Genomic DNA, 16,677 nt, shown 5'->3' with positions numbered 1-16,677 from the left:
GGGGTGTATGTGAGGGGCAAGGAGGCTAGAACCAACTGCCCCAACTGCCTTCCAGCCGACACCATGACCTCCTTTGGTTCCCTTCAGAACCAGTCAGAAGAAGAAGAAGTCCCAAACTACCTGGCCAGGGGAGGATGCCACTGTCTGGGGACGGGCCCTGCAGGTGTCCAGGCCCTGAGACAGCTCAGATCTGCCCCACTCTTCACAGGCCCGTGGGGCCGGGGCGCTCACCGGTCAGTGGACATGGGCTCAGGCCAAGAAAGCAAGATACCACAGCACAGAAAGCAGGTCCTCCAGTTTATTGGGAAAAACAGGAGACAAGAGACCAGAGAGGCAGGGGAGGCCTCCAGCAGTGCTCCTGCCAGGGAAGGAGAGCCCTTCTCCCTGGGAGGGGCCAGAGGCCAACACAGCGGAAGGGAAGGGTCCATTCCCAGGCAGCAGCCCCCTCCAGTAGGACAAGACGAGCAGAGGAGTGGCTGATGGGAAAGAGCCGCATGGTGTATTCTCAGAACACGAGGGGAAGAGCTACCGAGGCACCGCTGTTCTCAGCTGGAGGTGGAGGCAGGGGCACATCTGGCAGGCAGGAGGGGCTTCTCTGGCTCTCTCTTGGGGACGCCTAACACCTCCCCAGCCCGCAGGAACCCCCTCCACAGGTGGTGTTGAGCTGGCCGCAGGGCGCACACATTCCGGTGCTCACCGCCAGGTTCCCGCTGCAGGGGGCGCTGCACGCGCTGCCGGTCACAGGCCGGGAGCCGGACACGCAGAGGTCCCCGCAGACGACCCCGCCCCGGGAGCTGCTGACGCCTGTGGACACAAGGGCACAGTCGGGAGGTCTTGCTGGTGGCCACCCCATCTGGCCACCTTCCTTCGGCCTCTCTGATCCGCCTAACCCTCAAGGGAAGGACACAAAGGGCCTTCAGCTGCATGGAAGGAACCTTCGTCGGAGAGCCAGGAGCCCTGAGTTCTGAGACTCGTTCTGCTTTGCGACTTGGGCAAGTCCCTTCCTTTTTCTGGTCCTCGGCTTCCTCACCTATACAAGGTGGCAGTTGTATTGAGTGACATCTCAGGTTCCGTTCTGCAGTGACCTGTTATTCCCCTACCCCATGTATGCTGGCCAGTTCTTCCTGCAGGCTAACCTTAGCCGCTCCTGCTGCATGACCAACCTACTACCATTTACTGAGGGAATTAATGGAAACGCTCCCCGCAGTGTTTCTATATGCTCACAGCCAGAGAATTCTTGTTGCCAACAGGAAATTTTCCTTTTCAGGGCTCAAGATACTTACAGACATTCACAGCTCCAACACCTTCACACAGCCTGAGTGGAGAAAAGGTAAGAAAGGAAAGAGAAAAGTCAGGATGAGATCCTCAAATTTCCTCTAGGCGGGAAGGGATTATCTCAGGTCTATTTTTGGTCTATATTTATGCCCTTGTATACCTTTTAAAAAGTATCTTTCTGGCAGTTTCAGCAATGCCAGGCCACACTATTTGGCAAGCAGAGCATGGGCTGGATTTCAGCTCTTATTTGCTCTTCAGGTGGCTGCCTTTGTGCAGTGCATAGCCTGTACAACCATACATGGCATACTTGGATGGGTCCAGCTTTAGGAAAGGGAAGGTTCTCTTGGGCAGTCGCATGAGGCCAGTGTCACACTTTGGCCTGCAACTCCACCCTTGAGCAAGGTAACCTCCTAGAAACCAGGCAATGAGTGGATCTTGAAAGACGTGAGGATGGAAAAATTTGAGGATGTTCTAAACTGAGAGAGTGGGTATCTTGGTTCTGGACCTGGGTTCTCTGGGACTCTAGACCTCACAGTGACACTTGACCTTCATTTTTCTCTCTGGATGTTATGTCCAAGATCCAGTCCTTTGAAACTTGGGATTCCAAGACCCCAGAGTCTAGCTTGGGGTCTGTTCTTGGGACTGAGACTGGGATATGGAGGAATCAAAGGTGGGCAGATCTAGGCAAGTGTAATTCCTGGGGCAGCTGGGTTGGGCCTCACCTCTGCTCCTCGCCCTCCAGCAGCCGCCTGTAGGTGGCGATCTCGATGTCCAGGCCCAGCTTGGAGTTCATCACCTCCTGGTACTCCTTGACCAGGCAGGCCATGTCCTGCTTGGCCTTCTGCAGGGCGGCCTCCAGCTCGGCCAGCTTGCAGCGGGCGTCGCTCAGGGCCGCCTCGCCCTGCTGCTCAGCCTGGGTCACCGCGGTCTCCAGCTTGGTGTTCTGGGGCCCAGGAGAGAACAGAGTGGGTTATGGTCCTGGGTGTCTCGGTCCATTTCCCTCATGTGTCCAGTCTCTCCCCTCCCCCAGCTGGGGACACCCCAAGAACAGGCCTCTCCCCTTCATTAACAGAGTCCCCCTGAGGGACCACAACCAGGGACATGAGCCATGCAAATGGGCTGGATCATGAATGGTGAGAGCCAGTCGGGGCACACACTGCCTGTGTGGCCCCGGGGAGGCCCCAGGCGACCTGTACCTGACACTTGGCATTCTCGACCTCGGCGGTCAGCCTCTGGATCATGCGGTTCAGCTCGTTGATCTCCTCCTTGGTGCGGCGCAGGGTCTCCCCGTGCCGGATCACCGTGGCCTTCATCTCCTCGCACTGGGGGGGGGGGGGTGGGGGAAGAAGCAGAGGTGCTCCTGAGCGCAGGATGCAGTTTCCCTCCCATTCACACACGACAGATGGTTGGGACGTTGTACAGTGCTCAGCCTGTGCAACTATACATGGCAGCCCTGCCCAGCGATTATAACTTGAGAGCTGTGTGGCATTCTGTTACTATCGCACAGGATCAGAAACTCCAGACAAAAGAGGCCTTCTTAATAAATACTTGGCTTCCCTCGTGCTGCCATGTCTAAGAGACAGGTGTCCTGTGCCCCTCACCTTGCTGCGGTACCAGGACTCGGCCTCAGCCCGGCTGCGGCTGGCGATGTCGTCGTACTGAGCCTTGATCTCGGCCACAATGCAGTCCATGTTCAGGTCCCGGCTGTTGTCCATCTTGACGATGACCGAGGTGTCTGAGATGTGGGCGTGGAGAACACGGATCTCCTGCAGAGGTAGGAGTGGGGGAAGAAGCAGAAGCAAGTTATCTGTGCCTTTTGTCACTCGCTGATGCTGATGCCTGTACTTTCTTTGACCTATTTGGAGCCAAAGTCTCCTATGCGGAGCTGATAATCCTCTGATGAAATTGTAGGACTTTATGTACAGTTAAGAAATTCCTTTTAGAGGAAGATGCAACCACTTTTCAAATGCTTGCTTCAGGGACATTTAGTCCGCTGTGAGCCTGGGCTGCTTCCCGCTCTGCCAGAATGCTGTGGATGCTTCCCAGGGCCCAGACCCTGTGTCAGGCCCCATTCACATTCTGCTGGCCCAAGTCTATAAAAGAAGGCTATTGGTTGCCAGAGAAAACAGCTTAAGGCTGTGGGATGCTTTGTGTGGGCTGGCCTGGGGATTGCCCTCTCTTGCCCCTTACTAATCCCGTCCCCTTTTTGTTCTCCATTCCTCTGCCTCCCTTCTTCCCTCTCCTTGCTCCCCTGCAACCTTCCAGCCTCAAGCCTGGGTTTCCAAGTCAGCAGGCCTCTGGGGGGCTGGGCAGGGCGTTGGGCATGCGCACCACAGCTGAGAGCTCCCTCACCTCCTCGTACAGGCGTCTCAGGAAGTCGATCTCCTGGATCAGGGCCTCCGAGTTGGCCTCCAGGTCTGACTTGCGGAGGTAAGCGCAGTCCACCTCCTGTGTGGGGTTCAAGGGGCTGTGAGGCCAGCTGTCCTCAGGGCGCTCTGAGGGCTTGGCGGCAATGTGGCGGGGCAGTGAGGAGGGGACAGCCAGGGACTCAGGGTGGGGCTGGGCTTCTGGCACTCACCTTCTTTAGAGCCACAAACTCGTTCTCCGCTGTGGCCCGAAGTGCTACCTCTTCTTCATACCTGAGGTGGGAGGGAAGAACAGGACGCTGCCTGAGCAGCTCTCAACTTGGCCATGAAGCACGCCTGATTCCTAGACCCTCTCCCTGCTCGTCCCTCCGCCTCCAGAAGACGTGGGGCAGGACCAAGAAGAAGTCAGGCTGCCTGTCCAGGCCTGCTGAGATACACTGGAGAACTGAAGTGCCCATTCTCACATCACCTCTGATCTTTTCGGTGGGGATGGGGGGGAGGGCAGGATCTGGAAGCTTGGTGTGTGCACACGTGCATGAGTGTGTGTGCAGAGGGTGGGGGAGTATTTTTTTCACCCAGGGCTCCATTTTCCTTTCTTCTGCCCCTGGCTTTGCTATAGATAATGGGAACCCCTCTCAGTCATTCCCCCTTCTGGGCTCAGCCAGTACCGGTCAAGCCTGCCACTTCCTCCTGCTCTGTGGGCAAGGCCAGCTCCAAGCCAGAGGCAGGGAGTGTGTCGGTCTGGCAAGTTCATGGCTGAGAGTGCTACTAGCCACCCCTGGAAACCAGCATCCTATAGAATACCCAGTGTGCACCCTCTGTATCCTGTGTCACACTTTATGACAGATGGCCTGTGCCGTGACCGTATCAGACCTGCTTCCCAGCAGACTGCAAGCCCCACGAGGACAGGCACTGTGTCCACGCCTTGCCCCTGGATTGCCTGCACCCTTCTCGGTGTCTGCCTGGCACCTGGTAGGCACTCAGAAAATGCTGGTTGAGTCAAGGAGTAAACTTGAGAAGCAACGTCCGGGACCTTGAAGGCTAGATTCAAAGGCACCGGGGGTGTTAATTTTTCTGGGGTCGTAAGAGAAGTGTCTGGTAGATGGAGAAAGGGAGAAAATATCACTTCCCTGACCTGCATATGGGAAGGCCAGGTGAACTCCATCTCCCAGCGGGCCAGGACCCACCTGCAGGCCCCATGTGCCTCCAGGAAGGACAGAGTACAGATTCTTCCCCATCCTCAGGCAGAGTCCCAGCCACAGACCCAGACACTGCTCCCTGCGCTGGGAGCTTCCTTCAAGCCCTTTCCTGAGCCAGCACCTTCCAGCACTCACTTCTTCTTGTAGCCCTCCAGCACCTCCCGCACGTGGTTGAGCTCCGAGGCCAGCCTCCCGCTGTCGGCCTCCACGCACTCGGCCTCCCGCCTCAGCGTCTCGATGTAGCCCTCGAACAGGGGCTCCAGGTTGCTCTCGCAGCACTTGCGGTTCTGGTAGAACTGCCACTTGGTCTCCAGAAGCTTGTTCTGCTGCTCCAGGAAGCGCACCTGCCGCCCAGAGGCAGAGCCTGAGAATTTCTTCTTACAGGATGGGGGTGGGGGGCAAGAGGCGGGGATCCCAGCACCAGCACCTGCAGGCCCCCAACTCTCAGACCCAGAGTCCTCCCCGGCCGGTGTAATGTCAAAACCACACCAGGGCTTCATCAGCTCCTCTGGAAGTCCTTCCTGAGAGCCCGCTTCCGTCTTTCCTGGGCCATTACGGGCTGCCACGGAATGTGCTAAACTATGCCGAGCCCAGACTCTGCTGCTGCACGTGTCCTCGGGCGCAGCAGCTAACCTCTTTGCGGAGTGGGAGGCTAATGCTCACTTCACTAAAGGGTTTAGTGAGCCTGGGCACCTGCGGGCTGGACAGCTACTACACAGGGCAGCTGTGGTTGTCGGCGTGCAGATGGGCAGGCCGGCCTTTTTAGAAAGGCTGCCTGCAGAAGTTGAAAAATAATGTATGTGCCAATCATTGAAACCTTACAACAACAAGGCCATTAGAATGACAGTCACCCGGGATTTGAGGGCAGGCCTGCTCTGTACTCCAACCCTCCCATTTTACAGGTGCAGAACTGAAGGCCCAGGGATGTTACCTGACTGCCTGAGACCTCATAATGGCAGAGGAAAGACTCAAAACTCTGCCCCACAGAGGGCTCTTCTCTCGCTAGAATAATCAGACTATTGGGCCTCGGGTAAATTTCACCTCCATCTCCCTGCCACGAGGCTGGCCCGGCCGGTCCATTTCCTCATTCAGATCCCTTTGTCTCGAGACTGCTACAACCCTGCTAAGTCCTTTCCGGTACTGTCCTTGGTGTTTTGTGTTGGTAGGAGTTCCAGACTTTTTGGGTCCTTCCTGGTGAGCATCTCTGTAGAGTGACTTCTTTCCAGCCTGGCTCCAGAGAGCCCTCCCCAGCCCCAGAACTGCTTTCTAGTTGGAGAGTTCTCCCTCGTCCCCTCATGGGGAAGATGGCTGCAGACTTGAGCCGGACACTGACATCTGCTGATGGGTTCAACTGCGTCCAGACCATATACTGCCTGCCCCCCTATAAGGCCCACAGAGCGGGGATTGTTGTTCACCCCTGGATCCTGAGCCCCAAGGGTTGGATAAACCACTCTGGCCCCGACTCAGCAGCCAAATAACCAGGTAGCAGAGGAACAGCTCTGTGTGATCTACGACCGTCCTTCCAGGCAGTCTTCCACTATTGCGTGGGGAGGACCCCCTTCCCACGTAAACGGCTATCTGACCTCAAACGCATTGACTACCCACCTGGCAGCCCTGTGCTCATGAGGAGATGTTCTCTCTCAGCAGTAAAGTTTCTGTGTCTAGTTCTGCTTACGTGGTTTCAATGTGTCTTCCCCATCAGATAGGCAGCTCCTGATTCTAGTCTTTCTGTCTGTGTCCTAGGGGTGTGACTGCTTCCCCTTTTGGACTTGGCTGGGGATTTCTGTGGGCAAAGGCCTGTCTCGGACTCCCTCCTCAGTGCCCCGCTGGAGTCCTGACCACGGTTCGGGTTCAGGGACGGTGTGATCAAGGACACCCACCTTGTCGATGAAGGCTGCGAACCTGCTGTTGAGACACTTGATCTGCTCCTTCTCCTCATGCTTCACGCACTGCGCATTGGGGTCGATCTCCAGGTTGAGGGGCGTGAGGAGGCTCTCGTTGACTGACACGGTGGTGATGCAGGGCGGGCTGGGCCCGCACACGCCACCGGAGCGGTAGCCGAAGCTGCGGCCGCAGGAGCCGGCGCGGAAGCCGCCGCAGACGCTGTGGCTTCCGAAGCCGCCGGTGAGGCCGCGGTAGCAGGAGACGCCGCGGTAGGGGGCGGCGGTGATGCAGCAGCGGCCGGGCCGGGGCCCGCAGGCCGACATGCAGCTGAAGTTCCTGGGACCGAATCCGCAGCCCACGGAGCTGAAGCCACAGGTCATGTTGAAGATAGGAAGGTGTGGGAGCAGTGGAGAAGTTGGCAGAGGACAGAGCCAAAGGCTTGTGCTCCCTAGGCTGTGGCAGGCCCTTTTATGCACCAGGGGCAGCTGGCATTAAAAGGGGCAGCAAAGAGACAATAGCTGTGTTTTATTGGCTTGGCATCACCCCGGCCTCTTAAGAGCCAACCAGGCTTGCCTCTTCAGTGTAGCTGTGTCAACAATCCACAGCCACAGGCCTGTTTCATCTTCAAAGCTATTAACAAGCTTCCTCATGGCCTCTCCCCCTCCCATTGCTACTGGAAGCGGAGAAAGGGAAGGGGTCCTGGAAGCATCAGTTGGACTCGACGCTCTGACTACGGGGAATGGGTGCAGGGACCTGGGGTGGAGCCTGCTCTCGTTTCTGGAAGGGTCATCGCTGGGCTATGGGCCTCGGACCTATGACCTGGCCTCAGGGTGGATGGCTAGCGTGCCCCAAGGAGCGGGCTGTGTCCCAAACAACTTCTTGTTCTAGGAGGCTCCTTTGCGTTCTTCTGTCTCTCCAAAGTGTGTCCCTTTCTCCACTGTCAATATCAGTCTCTCCCGACCTGTTCCTACCCAGAGCCTAGTCAAGGAGGGCAGTGGGGGTACAGGTTTGGGAGGGAGTGTGGTCTCTGCACTTTGGGTATTCCCAGGAAGACGGGCCACTGGACACCAGCTGGGACATGGGAGAAACTGAGTCAGAGAGTTCACGAGAGAACCGGGGCTGTTCTTCGGAGTTCTGGGTCTTTTTGCTGGGGGATTAGGGGGCAGGAGTAGGAGTGTAGAATTACCCAGAGCTATAGAGATTGATCAGGGAAGACCACCCGGAGGTGGGTTGAAGAAGGACTGGGGTGCGGTGGGGGCAGGGTTGGGAGGAGATGAGAAAGGAGTCTGGCTTGGATTTGGAGGCCAGGCTGTGTAATCATGCACTCTCTCATTCATTCAGAAAATTCTTATGTGTGCCAACTGTGCACCTGCTAGGTCCTGGGAATCCAGCAGAGGCCTGAGGTATTTGGAGGTGGGAGAGGGCGGCATGCGCACAAGGGTGGCAACAGTTGGCCAGTGGGGAAGGAGGAGAAGCCAAAGGTGAGATGCTTAGACTGAGTTGGGATCTGATACGGGGCTCTGGGGACGCTTTAGGTTGTCAGCAGGGAAGCTGAATGATGAATACTGGTGGGTAAGCCCCCACTAGGAAGGATGAAAGGTGCTGGAGATGGGGGGAGGGAAGTCACCAGCGTCCTGAAATGGCATCACTTCCTCTCCTCCGAGGACTCACGCCATGAGAGGAAGTGAGGGGCTCATGTGGCCATCCCAATGGCCAATTTCTCATGATTTTCCCCCTCAACGCTTTGGGCTAGGACCACTGATGGCTTTGGTGGGTGGACAGTGGGACCAAACCAGGAGGTTCCTCAAACCTGTGGATCTGAGCTCATAAACCCTTCCAAGAGCAAGATTCTTGACTGCCTTTGTACTTGAGCATGGCTCCTTTGATGGACCTGTTTACCGACCAGCCACAAGCACATGCTGACCTAGGCTGGGCTAAAAATAGCCCTCTATGCAAAAGGGCCTCCTCACCTATTGCCCTCCTTAGTCCTCTCAGGGCAGGTGGGTCACTTATGTCCCAGGGTAAAGGAAGGCCGGTCTTTTCTGGGAAGGCAGGTGATGGTGCTATGGAAATCTGTCAGGGGCAGGGTAACATCTTAATGTATCCTACTTCCAGCCCCTCCTCTTGGGCCCTATGGAAAAATTTTCGTAGACTCTCGCGTGTGGAGTGGGAGCTCTGCGGGTATGGGCTGTGGGGTAGGGGCTTCTGGGGTGAGAGACACCCAAGAAGGCAAGGCCTGGGGAGGAGCTGAGTGGCCGGTGGTGGGATTTTGGAGCGCTTCTGTGGGAGGCGTGGCCGGTGGGTACTTTCATGCTGAGTGTTGGCTGGGTTACACATCTACCAGACATCCGAGGAAGAACCCGCTCTTTCACTCCTCTTGTCTCAACTGGAAGTGCTGAGCACCTGGAAGGTTCTCAGTGCATGCCCAAGGATTACATGGGATTTAATTCTTGGTAAAACGCTGAGGGAGGCAAGGCGCTGAATCTCGCAGGAAGCACTCTCTGTTGCCATGCTGGTGATTGCACCTCTGTGCGCTGACCCATGCCATCTGTTACGACCCACTGGGCTGGTGTTGAGTTGCACGCTTCAGTGAGGGTCTCAGTGTAGACACACCTACTTCCTTGGGCTGGGGGAGCCATGAGTGTGCCCAGACCCCTGTCCTGACTGGAGATGATGCCAGTGTGGACTCTGGAGATAGAAAGGCATGGTCTGAAGCCCGGCTCTACCGCTGACTAGCTTTGTGACCCCGGGCAAGTAATGGTTCCCCAGTTTCCTTACTGGTAAAATATGAACGGAGATCCATGCCCGGCTGGGAGGGATTAAATGGGTGCCTGGAGGTGGGAGGCGCCACCCGCACCTTCACCCCATACTAACAAGGTGACTGGTCTTGGTTAAGCAGGCCCTTGCAAGGCATAGTCTATACTGGCTGTGAAGTACCATTCTTGGTAAGCAGAAAACAGCCCAACAGCTTTACAAGGCAGTCACGGCCACATCAGAAAGCTTTAATCAGAGCACCTATTTGTAAATGGCTGAGAACAAAGAGAATTGCGAACTGGGTGAGCCCTTGAAAACAGACTTAGACAGGAAGCCGACAAAGGGACAGCAGCCCAGCAGGTTGCTTCCGTCCACCTGGGCTCCAGGCCCTAACCGTGGGCTATAAAGGCTCTGGTCGAGCCCCAGGCTGGTTGGGTCACCCAGGCCTGTGCCCTGAGCCTGCTCCCCACACAGCTGGCCTGGGGGCTGACTGGTCCCTGCTGCCTGGAGTGACTGCTTGCCCTGTCCTTCTGGACCTTTGATTCCGGCCTCCCTCCCTCCCTGGGATTGTAAGAACCCCTTGTCCTTATTTGTAACTGGGGTTTTCTGGCTGTCACCTGCCTGTCTGGCCCACTGGTTCTGTTGGCATTTCTTGTTGCCTTCATATCAGCGGGCCTTCTTAATGGATTTTTAAAAAAAATGTTTTATTTATTTTTGAGAGAGAGAGAGTGGGGGAACATGAGCAGGGGAGGGGCAGAGAGCGAGGGGGACAGAGGATCCGAAGCAGTCTCCGTGCTGGCAGCAGTGAGCCTGATGCGGGGCTCGAACCCACAGACTGTGAGATCATGACCTGAGCTGAAGTTGGGCGCTCCACCGACTGAGCCACCCAGGCGCCCCTCCCCTTAATGGAGTTTCGATAAACAACACTTTGATGAACACGTGTAAGGTATATCTTCATGCACGTAGCCGCCAATTTCTTTAGGAATATGGACCTCCCGGGCCTTGTGAAGACGCGACGAAGTGGTGCGTGTGACGGCACACGGGACACTGGGGCTGAGCGTGCACCCACCTCCTACCCGGCGTGGGGGATCTCCTGTGCCTTGGTTCTCCGACCTCGCTGCCTCCAGTTTTGTCTTCTGGCCTTGAACTCACAACACACCGGCCCGTGAGCTGGAGCTGACGAAGCGTGGCACCCTTATGTGCTCCACAGGTGTTTATCAAACACGTACTACGTACCTGAGGGTAGAAAGAGGAGTTTAATATACATCGCTGTCCTAAGGAGCTGACTGCTTGGTCGGGTAGGTTTGTAAGCAGGCACAAGTTACGTGGACAGTACTTAGAGTAGTTTTTCGGGTCAGTGCACGAAGGACGGTCGATTGACAGAGTGTGTCTTGTCTCAGCGGCCCAGGGAGGAGCTCTCTGTGAGCTGGCGCAACCAAGGAGGCTATGGGAAAGGTCAGGGCAGCGGATGAATACGGGGAGAGCTTGGAGGGTGTCACACTGAAGGATGAACTTCAGGCACACTCCCGTAAGACTGGGGGCAGGGCAAGAATGCCTACTCTCAAGGCTGTGCTTAACGTACGGGAGTTCCTGGCCAAGAAAGTAAATATGTGTCAGCATGAGAGGAGAACTGGCATTGTTTGCACAGCTACAGGGAAAACAAGGGGCGCCTGGGTGGCTCAGTGGGTTAAGCGTCTGACTTCGGCTCAGGTCATGATCTCACGGTTTGTGGGTTCGAGCCCCGCGTCGGGCTCTGTGTTGACAGCTCGGAGCCTAGAGCCTGCTTCGGATTCTGTGTCTCCCTCTCTCTCTGCCCCTCCCCTGCTTGCATTCTGTCTCTGTCTCTCTGTCTCTCAAAAATAAATAAACATTAAAAAAATTAAAAAAAAAAAGAAAACCAAACAAAATCAACTGATAAACTATAGAAATAATAAGACAAGAGGAGCAGTGGCCTTGTGTGCAGCAGAAGGAAGCTGGGCCAAGCTGGATGATAGACTGGACAGTGACAGGGGACAACGGGTAAAGGCAGATTAAGGCAGTTAGAAGCGGACGTACTTACAGACCACACAGGGTTGAGTTAGAACATGTCAAAACCATTCTGCTCCGGTAGATCAAACAGACACACTCCGAATGCGCTGCTGCTTCCTTTCCAGTCGTGAGCATGTCTGTGAGGGCATCACACGCATTGCCTGTGATGTGGAGAGGGACGGAGGGGGTGGAGTGGGTACAGAACGAAGGGAAGAGGTGAACAAAACCGAGAGGGGCTTCTGTGGGCCGGCAAGGACGCCGTGCCGAGAGCAGGAGCATGCCACAGCCTTACCCCTCTGCCCAAGAGGTCCAAAAGCGCAACTGAAGATAAGATAAAGAAAGTGGGGGAGGGCCTAGGAGATGCGCTAAGAGGGCTTTGCTGTGCCAGCCTGGGGACAGGGCTGAGGAACCGTCGGATGCTTTCTGCTCGGCCTTTGGTGCCCGGGCACGTGTGTCTTGGAAGCAGATTTTGAGCGAGTTAAGACTGTCAAGGCATAGGATAAACTGGGGGAGGGAAGCCTGGCACACAGATCTGTTAGGAAATTAACACATGGGGGGTGGTGGCTGCGGGCCGCCAGGGAGGGTGCACCATGGGGTGCTGAGTACTCGCAGGGAAGCTGCTGGAAGCATGAAAAATCCAGGCAGGGAAGAAGAGCCGGGGAAGCCACACTTTGTGCTCATTAACCTGGGAAGGCTTCCCAGAGGAAAGGGGCTTCGGGTGGCCTCTGCCGCCAGGGTAGGGCGCCCTCTAGTGGAACAGTGTGGCAGTCCTGGCAGTCCAGACACGTCTCTTCTAAGGAGCTTCTGCAGCAGTGGGATGGGTGACTCACACAGCCCTGTGGGTTTCTCTGAGCCTCAGAGCTCAGGGTTTTGGTTTGTGAAATGGACCGCACGTCATGCAGGTGTGATGCAGCTGGATGGGCTCCAGGGAGAAGACAGGAAAGGGCTAATTATAAGTGTTTCTGGGCCAAGTTTTCTTCCTGTTTGTCTCCTGAAAGTCCTCCTTCTTGGCAAGGCTTCTGAGCTGTTGGACTCGGGGAACCCTGCAGGGGGCGATGTCCCACTGCGCCCCCCAGGGCGGGGGGGGGCCCACCCCAGCCAGGTGGCTGCTTCCCTGTCCTATGGAGCAGGTTGGAAAGCCCTGGGAGTGGCTTTTAAGTAGGGCCCGAAGCTGAGCCCCCTGTCACTTCAGCCCACTGATTGTCCTCTTTGGGCACCCCATGACATCAGCCCTGTCCTCACTCAGGGCCTGCCGGTTCAGCTGCCTCATGTGTGCCCTCCGCTCTTCCCCCCACTCCAAATCAGCCTCCTCTTCCTCAACACTCCTCACAGGGCTGGGTCTTGGGTCCCCGGAGCCCTGACACCCCTCAGAGTGTCTTGGCCAGCACTGGTCCCCTAGAAGCAGCGAGGGGGCTGTGACCAGTCGCTCTCCCTCTTGTGTGGTCTGAGCAGCAGAGGGCAGGGCTGGCCACTGCCCTGGACACCGTGCATCTGTAGGTGCCGCCTGAGGATGTGGGAGCTCCCTGGGACAGAAAAGTGAGCTGTTCCTGCCGAACACTGCCCAGGCTGCAGATGTGTGAGTAAAACAAACTTTTTTAAATTTTGAGAGAGAGAGTGTGTGTGTGTGTGAAATGGGGAGAGACAGAGAGAAGGAGACACAGAATCTGAAGCAGCCTCCAGGCTCCAAGCTGTCGGCACAGAGCCCGACGTAAGGCTTGAACTCACGAACTGTGAGATCATGACCTGAGGCAAAGTCAGACGCTTAACCGACCGAGCCACCCAGGCACCCCAACAAATGTTGGTTGTTAAAGCTGCTGAGTTTCGGGGTGGTTTAGTACACAGCTACGGTTCCCGGAACAGACGTCTTGGCTAGATTTCATAGTCTGCAACCGCTTCCTATGATGAGACTCATCTTATTCCAGAATTTAAGACATTTTAAAGTCATGGCACAATTTCAGTTTTTTTTTAAATTTTTTAATGTTTATTTATTTATTTATTTATTTATTTAAAAAAAATTTTTTTTTCAACGTTTATTTATTTTTGGGACATAGAGAGACAGAGCATGAACGGGGGAGGGACAGAGAGAGAGGGAGACACAGAATCGGAAACAGGCTCCAGGCTCTGAGCCATCAGCCCAGAGCCTGACGCGGGGCTCGAACTCACGGACCGTGAGATCGTGACCTGGCTGAAGTCGGACGCTTAACCGACTGCGCCACCCAGGCGCCCCAATGTTTATTTATTTTTGAGACCGAGAGAGACAGAGCATGAACGGGGGAGGGGCAGAGAGAGAGGGAGACACAGAATTGGAAGCAGGTTCCAGGCTCTGAGCCATCAACCCAGAGCCCGACGTGGGGCTCGAACTCACGGACGGCGAGATCGTGACCTGAGACGAAGTCGGATGCTTAACCGACTGAGCCACCCAGGTGCCCCCACAATTTCAGTTTTAAGCTCTGGTCCAACCTCCTCTCTCTCCCCGCCCCTAAACCACCTGCCCCTCCCCCACACCCGGCCAGCCTGTTATGGCTCTAATGGCTCGGTTCATGGGGCACAGTCTTTTCATGGCCTCCTTCTTTTTCGAGATTTCCAAACATGTGTTGTGTCGCAGGAGGTACTGTCACATAGGGCTCTGCCTCGGTGACAGCTGGTGGGGGCGGGAGGCTCCATGGCCGCCATGTGGGTGGTGGCCCCACATGCCTGTTGCTCAAGGGTGGCTTTCAGTGAGGTCCCCCGACGCTGTGCTGCCTTGTGACCTGTGGCCACACCTTGCCTTCCATGCTACTGGGGGCTGACAAGGCCCGACCCTTCCGTCTCCACTCTCCACTGGGTAAGCTGGTGACCGTGAGGGGTGGTGGCTGGGTCCGTGTGTAGCTTCTTAGAACGTGGGGGACTAATGCCCTTTTGTGCTCAGCGTTGGGACTCAGCTGCCGTTCTGGGACCACAGGAGAAATCTGCTGGATCTCCATTCCTCACAGAATAAGGCTCCGAATATCTTAATTTACTGGACATGTGCCTCGTAGCTTCTTAGCAGCCGCTTCACCCTGGAAATCAGAAGAGCCTGTGTGTGTTTCCCTCCCCTGTCAGGTGTAGGAGACTTAAAGCTCTTCTCCCCAGGTCCCCCACCATCTTCCTTGGTGATGCACATGCTTTCTTGATGACCCACGTCCCAGACGTCAGCTCCTATCTCCCACCTGCCCGGGATGTAACTGCGTCCCTGCCCTTCTCGTCCTGTCCCACACTCTTGCTCTGCACCGGGCTGTCTGTCCTCCTCTTCTCGCACTTAGCTTGGAAGCATCTTAGAAGCAGGGATCTGACCCACGGGCAAGGACCTTCTGCTGATCTGGAATTGTGAGGGAAAGAGATGTTACTCTTAGTAAAATTTCAAATACTGGAAGTTTGACCCCAAACTTCTGTGTGTATGGAAATATTCCTAAAGTCTGTTACCGACTTTCCTGCTGCAGTAAAGTGCATCGGACGTGATGTGAAGCTGACTCAGCGGTTTGGGGTTATAGGGATTAGGGATCATGGCTCAGCCCCTCCTTTTACTGGGAAATGGCCCGGAGAGAGGGGAAGGGGCTGTCCTCAGGCCCCACCGCCAGCTCAAGGCGGAGACGGAACCGGAAGGCTGCCTCCTGGCTGTGAGGCTGCCACTGTGTCCTTGATAGGTCCTGCTTCATTTTCATAGCTGCCAGCTGAACAGAGACCCTGCTCCTTGGGGTAGCGTTTCACTGAGTGTGACATTTCACACCCACGTTTAATGTGACCTGCACACGGGAGCTAGTGTGACGTGCAGGATAGTTTGTCCTCATGCTGGTACATCCTACTATCTGTGCTATTTTCTTAAAAAAAAATTTTTTTTAATGTTTATTCATTTTTGAGAGAGAGAGAGAGAGACAGAGCATGAGTAGGGAAGGGGCAGAGAGAAAGGGAGACACAGAATCCGAAGCAGGCTCCAGGCTCCGGGCTGTCAGCACAGAGCCAGATGCGGGGCTCGAACCCACAAACCATGAGGTCACAACCTGAGCCTAAGTCAGACTCTTAACTGACTGAGCCACCCAGACACCCCTGTCTGTGCTATTTTCTAGTACACACTGGCTTGGGTCCCCAAGGGGGAAAGGACAGCACGAGTGACCACTGACTGACCGCTGTGCTAAGTGCACTGTGCGGCCGTCTCATCTGATTTTCTCCACGGGCTCAGGCAGGGCTGTGATCGGGCGTCTTGCTGCAGGGCTGACGGGGGTGCTGCGGCTCAGGGATGGGCAGGTCACTTGCTCTTTGCCATTCCGTCTTTTTTTTTTTTTTTTTTTTGCTTCTCCCACATCCAATAAACTGCCATGCTCTTCTGATACCTTGTGGTCCTTTCCATGTCCTCTGCACTCCCTCCAACGCGGTCTTCTTTCAGGCCGTGTTATTTCTCATTTTGTTCACATGATAGCTTGCTAGCTGGATTTTCTGCCTCTTATCATGTTCCCACAAGCAGCTCTTCACCCTCCTTCTTAGTTGATCCCATTGTACATGCAGTCACCTTCTTCCCACCCACCTACCCGTTCCTCACTGTCCAGCCCAACCCGCCTGTCACCGAGAGTTGAAATTCTCTGCTGCTGGCAGGGTGAGCGTCAACTCCTGGGTCCTGCCTGAGCTCCCTCCTGCCGCCCCCCTCATCACTCTGCAGAGGATGCCCTGCCCTCCTGCCACACTCAGCCAGCTGAATGTCCTTCCATACTTTCTCACAGACTGTCCCTTGGCTTTGGGCAACTCAAGGCTTGGTTCAGGGGTGTTTCCTTTAAAAGGAGCTCAGTATCTTTGCCCATGTCTATTACCACACTGTACTATAGATGCCTGACTTCCCACTGTGACCGGTAGGCTGTGGGCCACTGGACTGGGAAAGGACTGGCTTTTGCCCGGCTTGAGGTCACCAGCATCGAGCCCAACACACCACCGCCAGACACTTGATAAGCAACTGCTGAATGAATGGATCAGTGGATGTGCTAAGACCAAGGACGAGGGGGTAGATGGGTATTCAGGGGCCACCCTGCTCCTCTACCCCCCAAACCACAAAACATCCGCTTGCCAGACACATTCAGACACATTCAGATGCTAGGGAAAGGCTTGTTGCTGGAGACGGATGCCAGGCAGGGCAGCCTGGGCGGGCTGTGAACAGGGCTCAATCCACG

At 55.7% G+C, this 16,677-nt stretch overlaps 1 protein-coding gene across 1 annotated transcript; it reads right to left on the bottom strand.

Moving 5' to 3' along the window:
* Positions 1–284: 284 nt before the first annotated feature.
* LOC131519559 (keratin, type II microfibrillar, component 7C) lies at positions 285–7,180 on the bottom strand. Its single transcript, XM_058742694.1, has 9 exons — positions 6,721–7,180; positions 4,976–5,184; positions 3,854–3,914; positions 3,628–3,723; positions 2,877–3,041; positions 2,472–2,597; positions 1,998–2,218; positions 1,284–1,315; positions 285–804 (listed from the first exon to the last, which is right to left on the bottom strand). The coding sequence occupies exons 1-9, from the start codon at positions 7,102–7,104 to the stop codon at positions 617–619; spliced, it is 1,482 nt and encodes a 493-aa protein (XP_058598677.1). The 5' UTR covers positions 7,105–7,180; the 3' UTR covers positions 285–616.
* Between the last annotated feature and the right edge of the window lie 9,497 nt (positions 7,181–16,677).

Source organism: Neofelis nebulosa, chromosome 8 (genome assembly GCF_028018385.1).
Source record: "Neofelis nebulosa isolate mNeoNeb1 chromosome 8, mNeoNeb1.pri, whole genome shotgun sequence".
Lineage (NCBI taxonomy): Eukaryota > Metazoa > Chordata > Mammalia > Carnivora > Felidae > Neofelis > Neofelis nebulosa.
This window is presented reverse-complemented; position numbering and strand designations above follow the sequence as displayed.